The 24804-nt window shown below is 40.3% G+C and overlaps 1 protein-coding gene across 2 annotated transcripts in view; it reads left to right on the forward strand.

The window, feature by feature from the left end:
• LOC124605126 (vesicular integral-membrane protein VIP36) overlaps nucleotides 1-24804 on the forward strand; it is an 86794-nt gene that overhangs the window by 30343 nt on the left and 31647 nt on the right. For both annotated transcript variants that reach the window (XM_047136603.1, XM_047136604.1), the window contains exons 3-4: nucleotides 1856-2053; nucleotides 3495-3657. In XM_047136603.1, coding sequence (XP_046992559.1) covers nucleotides 1856-2053; nucleotides 3495-3657 — 361 coding nt within the window. The remainder of the gene's footprint in view (nucleotides 1-1855; nucleotides 2054-3494; nucleotides 3658-24804) is intronic.

Raw genomic sequence — 24804 nt, forward strand, 5'->3', positions numbered from 1 at the left:
AGAACCCCTGCTCCCAACCCCTTACCTCATGGCTCATACCTCTGCAACAGACCTAGATGCAAGACCTGCCCCATACATCCTCTCACCACCACCTACTCCAGTCAGGTCACAAAATTACCTACCCCACCAAAGGCAGGGCTACCTGTGAAACCAGTCATGTGATCTACAAGCTAAGCTGCAACCACTGTGGTGCATTCTATGTGAACATGACAAACCAACAAGCTATCTGTCTGCATCAATGGCAGCCGACAAACTGGGCAATGAAACAAGTGGACCACCCTGTTGCTGAGCAGGCTGCCAAACATGATGTCCTTCATTTCAATGATTGCTTCATAGCCTGTGCCGTTTGGATCCTTCCCACCAGCACTACCTTTTCTGAATTGCACAGGTGGAAACTTTCCCTGCAATATAATCTAATGATTTCATAACCCTCCTGGCCTCAACCTTCGTTAGTCATTGTCCTCTCTCATCCAGTCCCTTCTCTGTTCACATTGCAGCATTATACAACCCTCATTCCACCATTGCACCCAGTCTTCTTGCTTCTCTCCTTTTCCACTACCCCCACCCCCTGACCTCTCTACTGTCCTTGGTCTAACCTGCAGCACTGTCTGCCATCCCTACCCTACTATCCCTCCTCCTCCCCTCCCCAGGCTTCTCCTTACTCCCACCCAGTTGCCACTCCCATCATGCACTGGTGCTGCTGCTTGCAGTGTGGTTTCTCTTGCCTGAGACTGCAGACGTGTGTGTGTGTGTGTGTGTGTGTGTGTGTGTGTGTGTGTGTGTGTGTGTGTACAAAGGCCTTACTGGCTGAAAGCTATTTGTGACAGTCTTTTTGTTGTGCCTATCTGTGACTCAGCATCTCCCCTATAATATGTGTTTCATTCTGTCACCCAGTTTTATTCATGTCAAGCATTTTCATTTTATGCTTGTAGTTATTGTGTCTGTAGCAGCCACACAGTACAGGAATTTTGTTAAATTATGGTAACTGTAAACTATGTGTGTATGGCACCACATACAATGTTGTTTCAGATTGAATGCTTGCCAAATGAAATGTAGTGACAATATATTGCTTAATGCTGCTAACATTCACCCTTTTGGAGGTGATCTTATGAAGATAATGACTCTTCTCCCTGAGAATTGATGTGTAATGCCCAATTCACAGTGGATAAAATTAATTTGTATCTGACAGTTAAAACTTTTATTTATGCTTGGTTCCATTTGTTCTAGACCAAACTCTATCTCACAGGTGTGTAGTTAGCTGTTGAGACAGATTACTCCTAGCAGTGGATAGATTTTTCTGTTATTCCAAGACTTAATGATCTTGATGGAGGTATATTAAGTTGTGTGGCGAGATTTTCCTCATAAATCTCTGCACAGACCACACTGCCCACTCACTTAGGACTGGTGTTCAGTGAGAGAATGTGCCTTTGTGTGATGCTTAGGTCATCAGTATAGCGATTAAAACATTTTAATCCAGAACTTTTTGTGTGTGTTTTTAAAGGCAGCTCTTAGTCTATTATCATTAATACATATGTTTGTTGTTGTGTCTGCACCATCAGTTTCTAAATAATTCTTTCTACATGACTTTCTGTATGTATAGTATATTGTGACATCTTAAGTCGTGCTTCACTTTGTCTCATTACAGAAAAGTAATTGCTAAGACACACAGGAATGAATTTTCTGTCCGTGTTTTGCTGTCTGAGTTTGTGAGGTTAATTTTTAAATGTTTCATTGTTATTTGAGTACATTTTTTATGATACTGAAATGTTTGTTACAGAGATGAGAAATGAATATAGTCTGTGAATACATCTATATCTATACTTAAATGATGCAATAAAAAATATTTCAATTCTAGCCTTGTCATGTTCGTAACTGGGAGCTGCAAATTCAGTTCAAAGTGCATGGAAAGGGGAAGGAGCTGTATGGAGATGGTTTAGCAATCTGGTATGCCAAACATCGTATGACCCCAGGACCAGTGTTTGGCAACATGGATTTCCATGAAGGCTTAGCTGTAATACTGGACACTTACAGCAATCACAATGGCCCTCACAATGTAAGGCAGCAATAAACATTGTCTGTTTTGTAGTTAGTTGTATAGAATTTTCCAACATTTTCTACTTTACCATTGGATCATTTGATGCTGCTTAAACAGATATCACTAAGAACTGAAACACTGCTTACATATGCAACTATGATTTTTTATCAGTATAATATGAGGCTTTATTGCAGGCATAAATGTGAAGAAAGGGTATATTTCGTATTTAAAAAAAATTAATTTTTGAAATTTTTTTAATAAGTAGGGATTCAGTCTTTCCTGAAAAGATTAATGTAGGAAAAGTATTGGCCCAACCATACCTATTGTCATTTGTGTTTGTGATCCTGCCACATATTCCTCCACTTATCAGAATAACACCTAATGCTGTTTTCATTGTCTTTCCTTCTGTTTTTTTAATTTTGTGTCTTATCAGACTATTTACTTTCTGTTACACTCTTATAACAAGTTGGTTTGATTATTTCTTAATCTGTTTGTACTGCTCTTGAGTGTCCATGCAGATGTGATCATTTTGTAAACACAATATTTCGCCAGCATACCTCGCTGTTATCTTCAGGTGATCCGTGCAGAATGAGTGTCTTAGCTACATTGCACTTCCTTTACCTTTTCATAGCTTCCCACCTCTTCTGGCTGCATGCTGCATTGTATGGAGTGACGATGGATTGCGACCTTCAAACACTAAGCTCAAACTCCGTTCCTCTGTGCTTCTGCAGGGGACTCAATGAAATATGAACAAATGAAAGTGCAAAGACACCTTCTCATTCTGACATTGAGTTTCAGAGGAGGCTCTTGTGGTACAAGTGGTCGACAACCTGATTGGTAGAGACTGCCTCCACTCTCAGTTAAGTGTGGACCCCAGCCTTCAGCCAGCTGAAACTCAAAGTGTTAGTTGAGAGTGACTTCTGTGCCTGATAGGGTGGTAGAGCCACTGAGGAACAAGAGTTTCAAAATTTGCAACATACCAAAGATGCTCATTCTGTAGTTATCAGATTGTGATGACATGAAGTTACATTGCCCAAATATTGTGTTTCATAGTTGGCTTCACTTGCCTGAATGCCTGAGAACAATATAAACAGCTGATTCATCAGCAAAGGTTAAGCTCTCCCTCCCCCATTTCAGATGTTTGTTCATCATACTTCCTTGACCTCTCTTTCTCCTCCTCCTCCTCTTTCTTTTGAAGATGACCCCCCCCCCCCTTCCCCTCAGTCTTTAATTTTTGATTTTCTTCCATTGTCACATTCATCATCTCTTCCTGCATGCTACACGCATAAAAAAGTCATTACTATTTATTTGAGTACTTTTCTGCATAATTTTCTCCACCTCCCTCCAAATCACATTCTATTTCCTCTGTTGCCATTATCTTATAACATCTATCCTGTGACATGATGGTTTTTCTGTACATATTGCAAGCAAATTTTTCAGTGTTTTGCCTATGTTGCAGCATCAGCACCCATATATTTCTGCAATGGTAAACAATGGCTCCCTGCATTATGACCATGATAGGGATGGTACACACACGCAGTTGGCTGGATGTGAAGCTAAGTTTCGCAATGTTGAACATGATACACACATTGCTATTCGTTATGAGAATGATGTCTTAACAGGTATGGACGTATATAGTTTTGTTCAATAAAGTAAGCTTTTTAATCGTGTATGATGTTGTGTACATGTTGCATTGTTAAGTAACAATATTAGTTAGTTGTTATTGATCATTGTTGGTTTAATGAATACATTTAAAACTTGGTTTCTAGTATGCATTGTATTTGGATAGAATGGTCAGCTTTAGAGTATTTAAAGTGAATTTGGTCATCGTTAGTTAAGCTGGAACGGCAGCAGCATGCCTTTGGGAAAATGTTGTTTTGTTAACAAAAGTAGATGAAACCCGTAAAAAGTTATTCTACAGATTGTTTCCACCTGAAATGCTGACTTGTATTGACTTTATTCTACAAATGTAAGTGTAGACACTGGCATTTTTATATAATACAACTATATCTCTTTAGATCACAAACGTTTTATTACTCATTCTTTATTTGTGCTGGCACATTGAAATTGCAAGATAGTGGTAAAATTCTTGAATTTGCAAGATAGTGGGAAAATTTCATTGATTTGCAATCATAAATTTAACGTACAACAGAGCTGCCTTATGTTATCCATCACACCTGGCCGAATATGGAGGAAGCTTCAGCTTAATAATAAAAAGCCTCCTGTGATGTACATTCTTTGACATAAAACATGGTACTGAGGGAGGTGACGCAGTGGTTAGCACACTGGACTCGCATTCGGGAGGACAACGGTTCAATCCCGCATCCGGCCATCCTGATTTAGGTTTTCTGTGATTCCCCTAAATCGCTCCAGGCAAATGCAGGGATGGTTCCTTTGAAAGGGCACTGCTGACTTCCTTCACCATCCTTCCCTAAACTGATGAGACCGATTACCTCACTGTTTGGTCTCTTCTCCCCAAACAACCCAACACCAACATAAAACATGACCGGGGCCAGCCGCCACTGAATCTAAGTCTGTGCCGACCGTGACGTGGTAAAGCAACACAACCACGCATATAGTACACTTAATTCCAGCTGTCTGCACAATCTGGCAACACTGCAGCTGTGGCAGTTCATGGAGAAAACATGTCTTTTATTCGAGATGCTACACACCTATGTCTATGCATGCAGTCTAGCAGTAAACAGTTGTCGTCTCAAATGCGATGTTCCATGTTCGAAACCCCTCATTGCCTAAATTTTTGTAGCACCTTTCATCTGAGTGCTGAAGTCCTGACTGCCCAGCTACAATGTCTCCAATTACATTTTTGCGAAAGATTTCTTGGCAGACTGCCTGCCTTTGAAGACCGCATGTGTCAGAGCTCTGCAGCGTCCACTGCAGCAGCTCATACAGTGGCACTCCACTCCCTTACCGGTCATCACTCCAGATAGTAAAAAAATGCTTTACTGTTGTTGAGTGATTCTCCACCAAAAAAGTCAACAATTCGCATTTCACGCTTGACAGCACAGAGGCAGACAACCAGCTTCCATATGGTGAACACTGTATTACACTAATATGCAAGACACAATTATAGCTCAAAATTAACTTTGTAGTTTGTGATACAATCAGAATATCTCAATATGTTGGTTAACTTTATTATTAATGCTTTATATCTTGTTTCTTTTCCTTTTATAAGCGAGTCTTCCTGTAACTTTTTCATCAGAATCTCATATTTTCGTCAAGCCACAGTGAGTAACAGCCTTTATATGATACTCTTGTGGTAAATTTTTGTGATAAGCTGTGTATATCTCTCTCATTGCATGCTCTATAGCAATGTGGGTACATTGTACAGATTTGTGAAGAACTTGATGCTGATCAGAAGGGATATTTAAGGTACTGCCATTTTTTTGAAGCTACCTGGAGTGGAAGGAAGATGCTACTACCAGTGTCAGCAAATGTTTATAGCGGTGCGTAATTACTATAACATGATGTGGCACTGAAGAACTATTTTCACTTCATAACTGTTCCTCTGACATCTGGGTCTTACGCAGTAAACAACACTCAAATTCGTGTGGTTGACAGTTGAGCCAAAGCTCTTCAGAGAGGTTTGTGTAGTGAAGAAGTTAGATATTCACACAGCAGACATGTACGACCATTGACACACCTTAATGAGTCGAGCTTTTGAGAAGACATAATTTGTACAGTTTTCTTCAGATTTTGTTAAAGAATTTCTCCTAGCAGATTAAATGGAAAACTGTTTGATTCTTCTGGTCTGCACCATGATTAGAACTGAGAACACACACTGCCCTCCCATCACCAGATATGTGGAACCACCTAGCTAATGAAAATCTGCTGGGAGCAGGTCTCCCTCATTGCAATATTGGTCGTTGAGTCTTATAACAGAAAATATAAGAACTGCTGTTGCATACATGAAGTATGTCATTCCTACAGTCCAAAAATTAAATTTTCTGCCTCATTACCTCATCTTAAATGGCGATTATGTAGCGCAAGTCACTGACGTGGAAGTGGAATGCCAAGTGAATTTAATGGAACAATTCAGGGCCTCATACAGAAGAAAATGCACAGTCACAGATTTACCAAATATTTACAATGATGTTGCTCTTTCTTACCTGAGCTAGGGACACCTGAGTAGCGAAACAATTGTCATCCTCGTCTTACACAGGCTCTCAGAGGGGAGGCACGAGTGTGTTTAGTTTTTTTGCATACTTTCTAACATCGCCTTTCAAGGCCATCTATATTTAAGGCATTCAATTAGATTTAATTCAGGATCTCTCATTTTTTGAGGCATTCTGGCACAAAAGAGGACTGTTTAATGATGGTGTTATATAATTTCACACAGGGATAGCAAAGCTAATGATATTAATTTCCTCTCTGCCTCATAAAGTATGTGAAATATGGAGGAATATTATTTTCCATCATATGTACAACATTCCAATAATACAATAAAACACTTTCTATAGTAGTTTTCTACAAAAACTTACCTCAGTGGAATAAAAAGTAATTGCAAATCAACCTTCTTCCACTCGCCACAAAACGGTATGATGCCAAACACATTCCAGTTTGAAATAGATGTTGTCTACATACAGTGTAATACCAAATTCAAATAAAATCCACAACCACCACGAGAATGCAGAAGTAAGTTGGTAGAGGTGAAAGCGAGAAGAAACACAGTTAATTAATTATTTGGTTCCACACAGGAATCACTTCGGTTGAGGATTCAGAAAAGAAGGAAGTGAAAGTTTTATTATTTAACACAGAAACTAAACTGTAAATATAGGCAATTTGAAATTCTGTGCTTTCATACAATTGCCACTTTGAGATCTGTACATATAATGCATACTAAGTACCCTGTTTACTACTTTTGTAATGTTCCTTTGTGTTTGGCCGCTAAATGATTGAAAGAATTCAAATTCATGTCACTGATAGTTCCTACGAATCTTGCCAGTGACTTTTTTTGTGTTGTTGATGGTATTCGTAAAGCAGACCGCAATGACTGCTCCCATGAGGTATAGGCTCGTAGTTGCTAGAAAGCTTTCCAATTGTATTCAAAATCAAATGTCACAAATAAAAGAGGCACTTGATTACACAGAATTTCAAAGTTAGTTTACGCAGCTATGTAAACTAAAGCAAGGAGACGCCCTAATTTATCCATTCACATAACTCATTTGAACAGAAGCAGGGCCTTATCTTCCATTTACAGTTGTAACACTATAACCTATAGTGGAGCCAATGGTAAGCCATGGTAGTGGTCATAAATCTGTAGCTATCTGTAGAAGTGGAAGAGTCCATACTACATATCATTTGATGAGTAAACTTATCTGTCATCACAGGGTTCAATCAACAGAAATTATTGCAGAGTTCCATCTGTGTCACCAGCCTCCCATTTTCCTCTTAATTATTATGCTTTTCCTAATGCTCTGGAAATGAAATGTCTAGGTATATTCTGCATGGTGAAACATCCTACATTCCATTCTTCCAGGTTCGCTGGTCATGTGCATTGATACTAAATATGGATAGGAAAGTTCTTGGGAATAAATGAATAAGAGTAATAATAGTAACAATATGAATCTAAAGAGGAATCAGTTTTATTGCATTACGAAAGGAGCCTGACAGTTAAAAATAAAAACAGGCTGTTGTTCAGTTGGAACAATGAAAACATTTTTCAGCATTTTGTTAATGAATTTGTTCTGCCTATTTACAGAGAAAAAAGAAAAGAAAACTAAAGTCAGTTGTCCAAGAAGGTCTAAACCAGCAATTGTCCTTGCTTTAGATCGTGAGAGGGACATCGTGCTGCAGAGCAAACACGAAACCGCTACATTTAGCTTTCTGTGGTTGCCCTGGTGATAGTGCATACAGTTCACAATGTAAATGCAAAACCAGTTGAAATTTAAAAGTGGTACTACCTTGATACAGCCAAAAAATTGAATTAACTATCTCATTGCCATATACTAATATTATGTGTAGCAACTTTCCTTCTCATAATATTGTTACATTCCATCCTGGATTTTCCATTGTTTGATCAATGTCATATATGCCTGATGACGATTCAGAGTACTTTATCAGACTGGAAAGAGAATCGTGCAAGAATTTAGAAGGCTCACTAAGCAGCATCCAAAAGAGGGTAAACAATCTCAAGATGCCAAACATTGGCAGCAGTACTGCCTAGCCTCAACTGCACGATTAATATGCAGAACTCCATGAACAGTCCACATCGTCCTCACTACTAACCACAGCCTGCTCCAACCAGCCATCACCGGAGCTGTGCTACCAAACGCCGAGCTGAGGGATGGCTTCAAACTTACAGCAGATTACACCATTGAAAAATACAAATGAGTTGCACAAATGAGTCCTGTTTGGCTTGCAGTGAAAGCTTATCTTAGCAAAACGAACAGTTTGTGCAAAACCACATTTTCCAAAATGTCGAGAAACAGTAAAATACTACCCACTGTCGACCTCAAATGGACTAGAAGAGCGGTCTTGTGTGATGTTCTGGCCCCAGGGAAGTCCATGAGAAAGCACTTCAGTGTGAGAATCTGAGGCAGTGTGAGAATCTGATGCTTACGGATGTGCTCAACGTAGCACAGTCCTTTGAAGTGTCAAGGGCCACAGGCGATCAGATTGCTACATTGTGGGGAGGGGGGGTGGGAGGGGGAGGTGAGTATCAAAAGTTGCTCATTCAACCCGTTAGGCATGCTGCATTGCAGCAGTACGACCTTCGACCCAGCATTCCATGGGGCAGTGTCAGATACAGCCACAGCAGCAATGAGTCGCATCACGCAGCAGCCACGTGCCCCCCTTCCATCTTGCCTGTACTGCTTTGTCCAACACGAGCATGCTGCATGCCCTAAGCATTGGGCGGTTTGTAACAATTGTCGAAAGGCCACATTGCATTGGTGTGTAACTCCTCATCTAACATGGTGGACACAGTTGTACTGATGGTCATAAACTGTGTCTCTACAATGACTGTTTCCCTGAACAAATTGTTTATTGACTTTGTGTGTGTTTAATAAGCCACTAAAATGCAAGTGGACACACCAGTTGCAGTGACTTTACTAAACACACACACACACACACACACACACACACACACACACACACACGGACTTGGGCTCCTCTCCCCTCACACAGGGTTTCATAGAAGTTGGTTAGCTACAATAAACAACAGATTCCGATCCTAGGTCAGTTCTCCACTCCTGTCTCTTACAAATCTGGTGTTCGCCCTCTCACCTTCTAGTCTTGGATCATTCCCATATCGCAGATGTGTATGGGTAGATGCATTCAACGCTTCCTGTTTCTCCAATGCCAGTGTAAATTTAGTGTCAGATCAAGTTCCATGTCTGCAACTGGCGTCTCTTCACCCTTGAGTTTTTGTCTCTGTTTTCCGTATGCTACAAGTTTACAGGTGCACATTGCCAGGAAAGAGTCCATCTGCCTTTTTGTTTCCTGCAATGCGTGCCTGTCGTGTTGCATAACTGTTAAGGCCAAATTAGATCGTTTGATATCGCTTGAAATAATTCAGCCTATTTCTTCCAGTGAATGGGCCACACCACACACCACTGGTCATCGTTAAGAATCCGATGGGTAAGCTTTGCCTCTGAGGCGACTTCACTGTCTCGAGTGATAGATATCTAACTTCTTCCCCGCCCTGAAGAAATGCTTGCAAAATTGTTAGACAGCCACTGCTTTCCCAGGATTGATCCGTCACACCCCTTGGATGAGACCACTAGGCACCTTCTCGATGTCAATACACCTCTTGGCCTATGTCAGTATCAGCGCTTATTTTTTATTGTCATTAGTGCGCCTGCAATTTTTTAGCATTTTTTAGAACAGCTGAAAGCTTCTGTACCGGGCTGCATCAATTACCTCAACAGTACCATTATTTTGGGTTCTTTCACCGAAGACCATCTTAGCAATCTCCGATCATTGTTTTCTGTTTTGCAGTCTGTGGGTCTCAAAGTGCAGTCTCGCTAAATCTCAATTTTTTTCAACCCCAATTGAATACCTAGGTTTTGAGGTTCCTTGCACGGGTCAGGTTGTTGTGTCACCATGCCGAAGCAATTGCAACTTTGCTGCATCCAACCTCCATTAGGGAACTGCAGGCATTTCTAGATAAAGTTGTGTACTAATGTAAGTTTTTACTGGACGCACCCATTATTGGTCAGCCCCTGCAGATGCTTTTGCGTAAAAATGTGCCTTTTCTCCTGGACCGTAGCTTGTGACGGAGCGTTTGCTTTGCTTAAATTTAAGCTTCAATCTTCCCAATGTCTGGCCACTTTTCAGCTGGGTCAACGTCTCGTGTTGGCTACAGATGCCGCAGCATGGTCGTGGTGTGGTGTTGGTGCTCAAATATGCAGCTGGATCTGAATGACCATTTGCTTACGCTTCCCGCCCCGCAGTGGAATTCTCGGATCGAAAAAGAGGCTTTAGCGATTCTGCCAACCAAGGACTTTCCTTCACCTACTGCTTCTGATGCCACATCCTCTGGCATCACCAGCTCCACAGTGGTTCCAGTTGGGTGTCCCTGTCTGGGCTAGCAGTTGTGGCCACGGCCGAAGTGGGTTCCTGTTGTCATGAAGTGTCGCTGGTCTAGCGCTTGTGCATCATCTGCATCTCTTGATGGGGGGACGTCCCATCGCTTCGACCAGCTGCGGCGTTGCAGGGCAGGGTCCATTCTGGAGGACCCAAGGCCACCCCCACCCACACCCCCACCTACATCCCCACCCTCACCCCCACCCCTGCCAATACCTGTTCCTGTGTCACAGACAGTCCAGTCCAGGCCGCAGCAGAGGTCTGTGCCAGGCAGATCGTTGTCTGGGATCCTGCCTCCGCCCCTGCCATTTGACTGCCGTCGCCAGTGCAACACCCCCTGCACCCGACACCACAGCCGCCACCTCCTCCATTGCTGACTTCAACAAGGACATGGCAGTGGAGATGCTGCTACCGGTCTTGCCCTATGGCCTCTCACAAGAGGGGTGGGGGGGGGGGCGACACGCCCGATTTCCCCCCCCCCCCCCCCCCAAATCACTTTTCCCCCTATTTGCCAGTGCTTGCCGACTGCATGCTGGAGCAGCTGCCATCATTGAATGATTAAATGGATGTCAGCGTAGTCATTGGTGATTTCCATGACTCGTAATCTCAGTGCAGGGCGGAGTGGTGTACCTTCACTCATGACCTGTGATTTCAGAAATCGCGAACCTATAGAGTTCACAGGCCCACTTATAGAGGCCGCATGGGTCAGCCCCCTGGTGCCCTCTGAAGAAACATTAAAGTAACGGTATTATTTAAGCGATCACAAATGAATGCTGGGCCTATTCTCTAATCTGTATTATTGTTGTCCAGTCACTGTGTTCAGTGCTATGCGCAGTCTGTACTTCATTGTATCTTACATGTTTATCTATAACAGTAGTTCCCAACAGGTGGTCCGCGGACCCCTGGTGGTCCGCGAGCTGTGCCAGAGGGGTCCGCAAGGTGCTATTATAATAAAAAAATATATTGAATATATTTCGTATTATAACAGATTTTTTGTTTTGGCCCCTTCCTGCATGAGCAGTTTTAAGCTCAATATTTTTTCAGTAATGAATATGTCAACGTTTTTTGTATGTACCAAAACTAGAAAACGTATAAAAAGACTCTTAATTTGGCTGTTTTCGGTACTTGATACTTTAGTATGACAAGGTACCAAACATGCTCGATGAGGGGGTCCTCAAGAAAATTTTGTTGGGAACCCCTGGTCTATAAAGTACTACGTTCCATAAATCGCATTTGTTCTTGGCTGTAGCATATTCCTTATTAGTTTCCTATTGTTACTGCTATTATGATTGTTAACCACTAATTCGTAAGAGACTTTCCTATCCATATTTGGTATCAGTGCACATGACCAGTGAATCAGGAAGAATGGAATACAGATGTTTTTCCACACAGAATATACACATTTACCTAGGCAACTCATTTCCATTGCGACAGAAAAGCCCGACATGTAAGACAACAATGGGAGGCTGGTAGCACAGATGTAACTCTGCAACAATTTCTGTTGATTGAACACTGTGATGACAGATACTTTTGTCACAACATAGTACTCATCAAATGATATGTAGTATGGACTCTTCCACTTCTACGGATAGCTACAAATTTGTGACCACTACCGTGGCTTACCATTGGCTCAACTGCTGGTTATAGTGTTACAACTATAAATGGAAGATGATGTCCTGCTGCTCTTCGAATGAGTTATGTGAATGGATAAATTAGGGCGTCTTCTTGTTTTTGTTTATGTAGCCGCGTAAATTAACTTTGAAATTCTGGGTAACCAAGTGCCTGTTTTATTTGTGACATTCGATTTTGAATACAGCTAGTAAGCTTTCTAGCAGCTACGGACCCATACCTCACAGGATCAGGCATTGTGGTCTGATCTACGAATACCAAGCAACAACACACAAAAAAGTCACTGGAAAGATTCAAAGGAATAATTGATAACATGAAATTGTATTCTTTGAATCATTTAGGGACCAAACAAGAACAGAATGTTATGAAAGCAGTAAACAGGCATATTTAATATGCATTATATGCATAGATCTCTAGGTGACAAATGTATGAAGGCACAGAATTGCAAATGGCCCACACTTCAGTTTGCTCTTTGTGGTAATGAACATAATTTTCTGTTTCTTCTCTTCTGAATCCTCAAATGAATTGATTGCTGCATGGCATTGAATTCATTAGTTTGTTTCTTGAGAAGTGGGGTAATGTCGATTTCCAATTTTTTTTATTCTGTTGAAATAAGTTTTTGTAGCAAACTATTGTATAAAGTGTTTTATTTGTTTGTATTATGGGAATATACCTCAGGATTTCTCAATCTGTATGAGGCATGAGTGGAAATTAATGCCACTAGCTTTGCAATCCCTGTGTGAAATTATGTAACAACAGCACTAACTGCCCTCTTCCACATCAGAATACTTACAAAATGAGAGATCCTGCATTAAATCTAATTGAATGTCTTAAATATAGTTAGCCTTTAAAGGTGATGTTAGAAAGTATGCAAAAACTAAACGCACTCATGCCTTCCTTCTGAGAACCGGTATAAGACGAGGATGACAATTGTTTCGCTACTTAGATGTCCCTAGCACAGGTAAGAAAGAGCAACACCATTGCAAATATTTGGTAAATCTGTGACTGCATTTTCCTCTGCATGAGGCCCTGAATTGTTCCGTTAAATTCACTTGGCATTCCATTTCCACTTCAATGACTTGCACTACATAATAGCCATTTAAGATGAGGTAATGAGGCAGAAAATTTAATTTTTGGACTGTAGGAATGATGTACGTCATGTATGTAACAGCGGTTCTTATGTTTAATGTTACAAGACTCAACGACTAATATTGTGATGAGGGAGACCTGCTCCAAGCAGATTTTCATTAGCTAGGTGGTTCCACATGTCTGGTGATGGGAAAGCAGTGTGTGTTCTCAGTTCTAATCGTGGTGCAGACCAGTGCACTCTGGGTTCTTATTTTCCATTTTACTTAATAGAGCTGCAAATTGCTAAGAGAAATTCTTTAACAAAATCTGAAGAAAAGCTGTACACATTAAGTCTTTTCACAAGCTCGACTCAGTTTGCTGCATTAATATGTCTGCTTTGTGAATACGTAGCTTCCTCGCTATACAAATGTCTCCACGTGGACCTCAATATATGCAGTGTACCTCCATTGCTGTAGAGCATGCAGTGGAATGTATATACACAGTTTATCTCCAAAAATTACCGTAAGATTATCAATCAGAGACAGTTACTCACTGTGGCTTGACAAAAATATGAATTTCTGATGAAAAAGTTCCATGAAGAATCACTTATAAAAGGAAAGGATACGATCTATAAAGCATTAGTAATAACATTAAACAACATATAAAGGTATTCTGATTGGATCACAAACTACAAAATTAGTTTTGAGCTATACTCATGTCCTGGACATTAGTGTAATACAATACTCATCATTTGAAAGTGGGTCATCCGCCTCCGTTGCTATCAAGCATAAAATGGAGATTGTTGATATTTTTTGTGGAGCATCACTGAACAACACTAAAGCATTTTATACTATCTGGAATGACAAACAGTAGCTGACAAAAAGCATTGTAGCTGTGCTACGATTCAGTCTGGACTTCAGCATTCAGATGAAACTTACTATAAAAAATTTAGGCATTGAGGGGTTTTGAATGAGAGACATTGGATTCAGACGACACACTGTTTACCTCTAGACCAATGACATAGAAGTAGTAGCATTACACCTCAAATAGAAGACATGACTTCCTCAGAAACTTTGGCAGACTGTAGTGTTGCTAATTGTGCAGATAGCTGGAGTTGCATGTATTATCAGCGTGTATATGTTAATTTACCATGCCACGGTCGGTGGAAACTTAGATTCTGTGGTGGCTGGCCCCCGGCCATGTTTTATGTCAAAGAGCGTCCATTTTGTTATACACACAAAACTTTGTCTGTGCTAGAAGTTTTTGTTTCATTGAATGCCACTGGGGTCATAAAGACCTGAAGTAATTTACGCGAGATATATTTTCAGTATTATTCCAGTTATTCCTGTAAGCAGATAAAAAAAATTATGTTACTGAACTGAAAATAGGAAAACAAAGTATATAAGCACTTTTAGATGTCTTTCTGTCCTTTATCTTAGACACCCTTAAATTTAAAATAAAGCAACTTTGAATGTTGTTTACAGACAAAAAGAAAGGTCACTTGCAACTTTTGGATGTTTTCCCATTCATGTGATGTTCGCATAGGAAGCATCATCCACGTTTTTCTCCCTTTTGTACTTGTGCTGAAGGAAGAGGAGGAACTTTGCTGTCCCAACTGCAATTTTTCTGTACTAGAGATGTTCCCAGTTCAAGAATTTATTTTGTAATTGGTTTCTTTCTTCCATTCAAGATTTAAGTGTAGCCAAATTATGAAAGCACTGAGGGTACTAATGTAAAACTTAAGCATGAACTATCTTCTAGTCATACATTTTATAATTTAGGTCCTCACTAATTAGCAGTGTCACTACCTTGCACCTTTTTACGCAATAGGAAAATACTGTAGCTGATTCGAAGACTCTGAAGAGACGTGAAGCATAAGAAGTAATTAGTTTCCATTCCAATTCCTTTGTCAGCTCCAAAGTTGTTAACATGCTTTCGGGTTTTGAAGGGAATGTACTGACAAAAAGAATACCTGCCCCTAAAATTTACCAGTTGCCAATCAATTGTAATATTCTGACGGGGTTCATGTGCATCATCTAATGTGCTTCTACACTATACAGATATATCCTTTGTAGGAGCTAATTTATCGGGTCTACGATTCTTCATTGTTGCTGTGCGTCATTGAACCGAATGCAGCATGATGTTTCTGTGAAGCCATAAAACTGTTGAAAATAGGTTGACAGTTCTTTTTGTCACATAAATTTACTACGCCCTCATTGTGACCTTTATACACTGCTGCAATTATATGAGGGTGATTTGATAAGTCTGGTAAAAAAAAGCAAGAAGAAAAATTTGTTTCATAAACAACTCATCTTATTTCTTGACAGTCTTCTTCAGGGGCTGTATATTTTACTCCATGATCCTCCAGCTTCTTCATTCCATTGGAAAAATAGGTTCTGTCAGACTGCAAAATACTCGTTGACTGCAATGCCACATTTGTTGAAAATTTCTTCCCAAAAAGCCAAAGTTTCAAGTTAGGGAACAGGAAGAAATCACTTGGGGGAAAAGCTCTGGTGAATAGTGGATGAGGCACCAATTCAAAGACCAAGTATATGGTTCTGCCTTTTTCTAAGTAATGAACGAGGATTATTGTGTTCTCAGAGTCTTCGCGGTGACGTGACTAATTTTAAAATTTTCGTGGTTTCAGGCCGTGTCAATTCAAATAAAATTCTCGAGCTCGCTCTGCCATAGTTGTCAGGAGCAAAACTATTGACTGCCATGGCTGGCACTATTTCCCACTTACACGGGGTGAGGCAGCTAAGTCATAACACCCCTTGTATCTCCCCAACTGTAATAGATACAAAGAAGCCATTTGGACAGTGAATTGCAGGGACATCACATTTCATGTTTGTGCTATTTTTTATTACAGAGATATGAGGCCATCTTTGGTTGTTTTTTTAAAATGGAACCCTGTGTTAAATTTTAGCGTAACTTGATGGGCTTAAAAAGATGGTTTCAAATATGTGTATATCATAATATTTAGGCAAATAGTGTGACACACAGATACGGTCTGGTATCGTGTTTGTCCTTTGAAGCGGTGTTGTCCATTGCGACCTTTCCTGTTGTGTAGAGTACATGGTAAACATTGCGAGTTCGGCCTTGCACAAACAAGCCCATTTACCCGACAATAGTAATACATACTGCCAGTGCTGTTTTTCTGAGGAAACGCGGGGGGACGTGTACCCCTAAACTTTTTCATCGACAAAGTAATTTTTTTACTATGTTGAGAACTTGGAAGAGTGCCAAAGATTTATTTCATGGACGTAAATTTTTTATTTAATTTTTCCGTGTTGGTAATTGCAATACGAACAATACCAGTGCAGTTGTTGGTGGGGAAAGCGATGTCATTGACTCTTTTAAGCATTTCGGAGCTGCAGCAACCGTTTTCGACAACTGAATCGCTGGCAGCCAGTTCGACAAGCGTGTATTGCCCTGGCCCGCTAATAGTGGGCGATGGCAGTGCTAAATGGATATGCGTACGCTCAAACGCCGAGCTACCGATAGATGTCTCTACGGTCCTGCTACAATGATCCTTCGTGGTTGTGCGAAGTTTTACAGTGTGTTCTGTCTTTCGTTGCAACTTGTAAGTTAAGTTGGCGGTGAGACATGAGCAGAAAACTAACAAACTATTTTACTTGTTCTCCTGCATCTAAAAAACCAAAAACTGTTAATAATTTGTATGTCAGTGAAAAGCCAGGAAGTTCAACATCAGTGGATGACGAAAGTGAAACTGTAAACCTGAGCACTGAACCTACGTGTGAAAATGCAGTGAACTAACATGTGCGCGATAGAAAATTAAATGATCGTCCAGAATGTTGGACTTTGGAACAAGAAATTGCATTTTGTGAGAAAAATGACTGGTTGATCGTTTCAAACACAAAACTTGGCTGCAGAATTTGCAAAGAAGTTGAAAGCTTAGGCATAGAAAGAAATAAACAATGCATGAACATTGCACAGCCTTGGGCTACAGTATCTGTGTCATCTTCAGGTGGTTCCAGAAAAGAAGAAATGGTTTCTTAGCGTAAAAAAATATTTAAACATAAAGAAAGTTCTGCTCATCAAGCTGCTGCCCAAATAATACTTCATGCCAAACAGAAGACTATGGAAAATTCTTGCATTAGTGCGTTTCAAAATGAACAGGAGGTGACAGTAAATATATTTCGCTGCTTATAAAGTCGCGAAAAAGAACCAAGTATTCAATGATTTTGAGACCGAAATTGACTTGGTATTGCCTGCTTCATTTGAGCTTAAAGTCAACTGAAGAGTCCAATACTTTTTTAAGTTCGCCATGTTGATGACGTCATGGCTAAAAGCAGACTGGTGGTATCCCATGCTTCAGTTATAAGGTTATAAGTAATTTTCGCTGCATTATATCCAATGTCGGAGCACCCTCAAACTTTTTTTGGAAAAAAAAGCACTGCATACTGCGATATTTTGCGCAAAAATTAACTGATGATGTCGCGCAAATATTATTCAGTTATTTGACAACTGTGATACAAAATAGTAGACAACGTACAGTATTAAAATACTACAAGATGTTGATACATTTTAAGTAACAGAAATACAAATGTAAATGAGGATGACCTTATTGGTCCCAATTATTTCATACATTTTTGTTTTTTATTTGAAAATATATTGATACGAAGCAAATACACACAAAGATGAAAAACACATACTGTATATGATACAAAACTCTACTGAAGCATGTGCTCAAAATGCTTACCCTCTGCTGCAATGCACATTTGTAGTTGCCATTCGAATGATTTGTGAATGGCTGCGAGGGTGTCACGTGAGATATCAGCGCACGCTTTGATGATACGTTGCTTCATATCGTCTGGTGTATTTGGTATTCGAGCATACAATTTGTTTGATTGCTCCCCACAGAAGAAAATCAAGAGGGATCAAATCAGGAGATTGGGCTGGCCCCTTCACTTCAGCACATTGTCCTATCCAACAATCTGGGAATTTTTCATTTAACAGCTCTGTAGCCACATGGGAAGAGTGAGCGGGACAGCCGTCATGTTGGAACCACGTGCACGGACGCATAGTTAGTGGTACCGCTTCCAGCAGAATGGGCAGAACATTTCGCAGGAACTGTGCATAGTTATTGCCATTTAGTATACTTGGAATGATGTACGGCCCCACAATGACATTCCGATGATGCCACTCCACGGTTGCTGATGCTGTACTTGCTGCTGCCAGTGAGGGTTCTCTATTCACCAGTAATGCATATTATGCAAGTTTGCATTACTGTGGTTGGTGAAAGTCACTTCATCAGTAAAAAGCACCCATTGAAAAAACATTGGATCATCTTGTAGGCGCTGCAGAGCAAACGGGCAAAATTCCTGGCACCATTCGAAATCCACAGCAGATAGTGCTTGTAATGAGAGATAAAACGGGTTAAATCTATGCCAGTGCAATATGCGTAGAACACTTCTCTGACTTATACCACATTCTGAGGTGATACATCGCGACGATCAGTAGGGTCGTTATGCGCCAACGCTAGAATGCCCTCTTCGTGTACCTCGCCAGTTGCAGTTTTCTGCCTTGTCCTCTGTATGGCATTCCATGATTCCGATTCAAGTAGTTTATAAGCAAATACATGCAAGAAGCTGGTGCGTAGGACACTCACGATCGGGATACAGCTCTCCGTGTCGCTGTAACAGCATTTATTTTGCTTTCACCGTACACTAGAAGCATATCTAACTTATCTTTGTTGGTGTACATGTCTGCTCCAAGAAACAGTGACAGAAATGCAATGTCTCACTACCCCAGCCGCACATTTATACCCTACTCTCCAGCTGCCTCGTGTGTCACCTTGCGGCGTTATTGTGAAGCAGGGAAACAGCGCCTTCCCTGTGAAGTTCCTCAGTGGTCAACAGGAAAGGTCGCATTGGACAACAACACTTCGAAGAGCGAATACGATACAGGAACATATCTGTGTCTCAAAAACTATTCACCTAAATATTATGATATACACATATTTGAAACCCTCTTTTTAAGCCCATCATGTTACGCTAAAATTTAACGTTAGGGTCCTCATATCTCTGTAATAAAAACGTAGCACAAACATGAAATGTGATGTAGTCAAGTAGCCCCTGTCCCTGCAATTCACTGTCCAAACGGCATGTTTGTATCTATTACGTTTGGGGAGATACAAGGGGCTCTAGCCCGGTGCGAGACAGTGACGTCAGGTGGCACGTGGGCTGGTGCCACGTTTAAAACTGCCACTCCCGCCTCCCTACAAGCGGTAAAGCATCCAGCGTTGCTTCCTTTCAACACCCAAAGCCATTTGCTGAAATACTCAAGAAACTGAAAATAGGTTAAAATGAAGTAATGATTAGTCTGGACGTGGGTCACTTTTTACGAGGGTGCCAGTATGACATGCTGGATCTTTTGGCCCAACAGTTTCCACCTGGAATCGTCAAGCTGTTCCATCATGTTCTAACAACAACATAGCTGCGGAAGCCTACGCGATTATAATGTACTTCTTGTACCGTGTCAAATATTATGAAATGACAGATGTCACAGGAATGGGCTCCCAACTGTATCCTGCAGTAGTGAATTTCTTGATGGAGCACTCTTTGAGGAGCAGCTCTGAACTCTGCAGTGTTATGTCCGTCTTGCTTCCTTAGGTACATCAATGACATGTTTCTGATATGGCCTCACCGTGAAAATACACTGCAGCATTTCGTGGATCACATATATGGTGTCCATCGCAACATTAAATTTACCATCGAGATGGAGAAGAATGTCAAGCTACCATTCTTAGATGTTTTAGTTGAGCGGTTGGCAGGAGGCTGGCTCGGTCATTCAGTGTACAGGAAACCAACACACGCTGACAGATACTTAAAAACCGGTAGTTTTCACCACCCTGTACACAAGAAAGTAGTCCTGAACACGTTAATACACGGAGTCAGAATTATTTCTGACGACGACCACCTGCAGTCTGAATTGCAGCATTTGAGGTACTTGTTCAGGGAGAATGGCTACAGCAAAAGAGACATTGCAGACATTTTTATAAGAAAGACACCTGGTGAATCAGTGGAAGAAGCCAAGCTGGCAGGTTTCTTGCCATAATGTGGGACAGTGAGCAGCAAGTTAGGACATGTACTGCTTAGACATGGATTGAGACAAGTGTTCTGGCCCATCCCCAAGATACGAGATATGTTGCACCCTGTTAAAGACAATAGAGCTTTTCATGTGCCTGGTGTCCCTTGTGAGAGCAGCAGCAGCAGCAGCAGCTCCTCCTCTGTTGTAAGAGAGGCGGCTGGGATTAGAATGAACAGCAACATTTTCAACAGAGACAAAGGCTACACACTGAGTTGGGCGTGGGGGTGGGCTTTGGACGTCGAAAGGAAAGTAACACCACATGCTTAACACTTGCAGGGAGGGGGAGCGGCAGTTCCAAATGTGGCTCAAGCTCATCGTGCCACCTGACATCATTCAGTCCCATGGCGGGCCAGAGCTGCTATGAGCTACCCAACTCATCTTCTGCGCACACATTGTTTCAGCCCTCTCTGGTTGGTGCCATCGGCCGTAATCGTAGGTATTAAAGCAGGAAATAGTGCCAACCCCAGCAGACTGTAGTTTTACTCCAGACAATGATGGCGGAAGTAGCCATCGAAAGGTCAAGAATTTTATTGGAATTGATGTGGCTTGAAAACCGAGAAGATTTTATGACGATTTTTCATTAGGAATCCCAAAAACAATGGCCATCACCTCAATAGCTGACAAAATGTTCTTTGCCTTCTCTGGTGCACTTTAGTCAGCTTTTGTCCATTGTTTTGACCACCGTTTTGACCCTGGTGTGTAATGATGGACCCAGGTTTCATAAACAGTCACATACCAGTGCAAAAAGTCTTGCACATAGTGATTAAATAGTGCCAGACATGGCTTTGAAATGTTATGCTGGATACACTTTCGATCGACTGTGAGCAATGGTGGCACCTAACTCGCACACAGCTTCTTCGCAGACAATTCTCCATGCGGGATATTGTGCACTCACTCATTTGAAGTGCCTTATTTCATCAATCTCTCAAATTTTTATTCAGTGGGCTTGCGTTACCACATACCAGATTTTCTCAGTACTTTCCTTTGTGGTGACCTCAATTGCATGGCCAGAGCACAGCTCATCTTCAGTGCTTCTCCAACTGCATTTAAATTCATTAATCCAAAAGTAAATGGCCTTCATGATGGAGCAGAGCCTACGTGAACTTCTGCCAATTCTGTTTTGATTGTGTGGCAACTGAAAATTGTTAATAACAGTCCGAAACTGTTTTCTCTTCCTTCCAGTTGCAGTCAACTTGCTGACCAATGCAGATGGCTGTCGACAATGATCTGTATGATGTATGTTGTTGAAATTATTTATGTGATCCTTAGAATAATCCAGCTTACTAACATGAAGGTACAACAAATAATTTCCATTCTGTCATTAAAATTTTCTAGACATATCTAGAAGATGTTCAAATTCTTTACTTTCAAGAGCTCTCCATTTGTTCCCGAAAGTAATGTTACTTTCTTTGTTGATCCACTTCAAAATACTCTGGATAACACTGGGCTTCATACGTAATACAGATGCTGACTGCATGATATTAACATTCCTTACACTATGCCATCTTCAATATGTTATGTGCTGGCTGCTTCCTATGTAATCTCTCAAGATTTTTTCCCATTTCTTTTCCATTTCTACACATGAAAACAGTGGGATTACTATTCGTATTATTATTATTATTATTATTATTGTTATTACTGTTGTAAACAAATGACGGATGAAATATATGTACATGAAAATATTGATTTGAGATGTCATCAACTTCAGGAACAATAGTTTGCAAATCTTCAACGTCGTCCTCAGAATGTTCAGCCGATTCATTGTCTTCATAAATAATAGCACCAATCCTCCAGTGTCATCAGATGATATGTCATTGAATTTTTCTTCTTCATTTAAAATTTGTTATATCAACAGAAATAAACAGTATTTGAAAATATTTTATATTAAAAATTGTGTGTCAGGACCACTAAAACATTCTCTACTTGTATTGTAATTCAATGGCACATGATATGGCAATACACTAACAAAAGCTGAGTCAACACACAACAGCTGAGGCAAGAAATCCTTTTAGTGGGTGCAACAATAAGCAGGTAATGTTGTTTCCATTGTTGCAAGTGTTTCATATGACATCTGTTCAACTTAACAGCCATCATTCTACTTTCATAATGTTACAGCCAGAACACAATTTAGATTGGGGTCAAATTGCTTGCAGTGGCACAAAGATAATTAAATACCAAGCAAATGTTGAAAAACTAGTGAACTGTGTAACAAAAAAGAATCATACTGTGATTAAAACAAACTTTATGACCGACAGACTGTAGTGGCAGGGACAGGTGTGAGGCAGCCACAGTAGACAAAATTCTGCAAGCGTGTGCCAAACAGGTAACACAGTGAACACATTGCGATTGAGAAAGAACTGGTGGGTGGCTGCCCCCACCATTTAGCTCTTTGTAACGTCAATCACAAAGTTACATTAATTGGAGTATATGTGAGTAACAGATTAATAGACATTATAGGAAAATGAAGGTTTTAATTCTTTAATTCCGTCTTTAAAAAATTAATGACAGTAGACTTGACAAGAAACTAGTAACCACTTTATAGCAGAAAAAGCAGCTTGAACATCGAAAAGAAGTGGCAATAAATGAACACTGCAGAAGAGAATGTAGAACTTTGAGAAATGATGTATGTGGATTTCATGGGTTCCTGGAGCTAGAAGCAATCAGAAATATCTATGGACAAGAAGAGAAGAAAAATGCAGCCAGCAACTTAATGAAGGAATGTTCGTGCCAAAGAAAACTCAGATTATGAAGAATTACTCACATTGTCCATTATAGATCAAAACTGATGCAAGAGGAAAAGTAGGAAGGAAAAAGTGGAGAATTAGTAATGCACACTGTGTGTGTGTGTGTGTGTGTGTGTGTGTGTGTGTGTGTAGGAAAGCAGGTGGTGGTTATATGTGCAGTAGAGCAAAGAAGTGTACTATGCCCCATCTATCTGTTGTCTGAACTGTGGGATGTATGTTGAACATTTAGAATTCATTTTCTTGTTAGTTCACAAATATGAATGCTATTTTGCCAGTCTGTGTTCCATCATGGATGACATACAGGAAATCAGCAGACATTATATGAACTAGTAGGCTGACAATATTCCAAGTGTCAGTTTTTTTAAGAGCTTCAGAAACTTTGTGTCACTATGTGGGGCCTGTAGTTGGGTTCCATTAGCCAGCCAGCATGCCGAATTAAGATCTGGACCCTAACCTTAGCCTTTGCAGGCATTACTCAGCCAATCCATACTTCATAATTGAGGAGCTTTTTTTTTTTTCAAACTTTGCAAGTGCAACACACAAAATTTCTCATAAAATGAGTTTTTCTGTTTTCACCCAGATAGGTTTGTTGGAGCATTTGATCTCACTGACATTAATGAAGTGTTGTAATGACATATATTAAAAATTAATTTCTATAACAGTACATTAAGTTTGTTTTCCAGTTTTTTTCAGCGATGTATTTTTTATGTGCTGTACAGTTTATTAAATGCCTGTGTTGTTGTAAAATGCATATTCTTGCATTTTTTAATTTATTGAGAATACAAATGGTAATAATAGAAATACTGTGGCATTGTACAATAATAGTAGTTATAACTATCATAACATAATTGTGAAGCTTCCATCATGTCATCAGTTACACATAAAGTAAGAAATGACAAACACAAAAAGTATTGCGTGTTACAGTCACACTGTCATTTTCAAGTTTCCCGTCTTACATCCATACATTATTTGTCTAGGACATCTTTGTAAAACTCCTTTGTATCACCTGGAGTTTCAAAACAGTTTGCCAAGGCAGACGCATGTTTCGTCTTTTCTTTGTGTACCCTATTTTCTTTTGTAAAAATGTAGATGTTAGTATTGTTCGATGGCATGTTTACTTTTGTCTCAAGATGTCAACTTCACAAGATCTCCAGAGTATGTATCACTTACTGACACATGGTGGCTCTCTGTGCGTTTATATTTTTTATATCATTATTAATAGCAATAGTTACTTCCTTATTAACCCTTACTGTTAACTATCCTTTTGGCATGGAAAGTGACAGTACAAACAGGCACTATTTCATCATTCCTTTTTATAATGGTATACTTCAGTGTTACCGTTTCCTTCCTTTTTGCAATCTGGGTGTCCATCACTATGCTGAGGTGAAGACATTTTAACAGAACCTTATCTTGATGTATTTTATGAGGGTTGGAACTTTAATCGTGACAACTATTTATTTACAGCTCGTACAAAATAGATACATTTTCAAAGTTTTGCTGACTTTCAAAATAGTCACCAGCATTGTGCATAGCCTGTTGCCAGCGATGTGGAAGTCATAGGATGCTCTTAGCAATGCCAGTTGTGTTGACAGTTCGAGCGGCGCGGTCTATTGCGCGACGAATTTGTAGCAGTTCTGAAGCGAATGCTGTGAAGTGTTTCTTCAGTTT

This window comes from Schistocerca americana, chromosome 3 (assembly GCF_021461395.2).
Source record: "Schistocerca americana isolate TAMUIC-IGC-003095 chromosome 3, iqSchAmer2.1, whole genome shotgun sequence".
Classification (NCBI taxonomy): domain Eukaryota; kingdom Metazoa; phylum Arthropoda; class Insecta; order Orthoptera; family Acrididae; genus Schistocerca; species Schistocerca americana.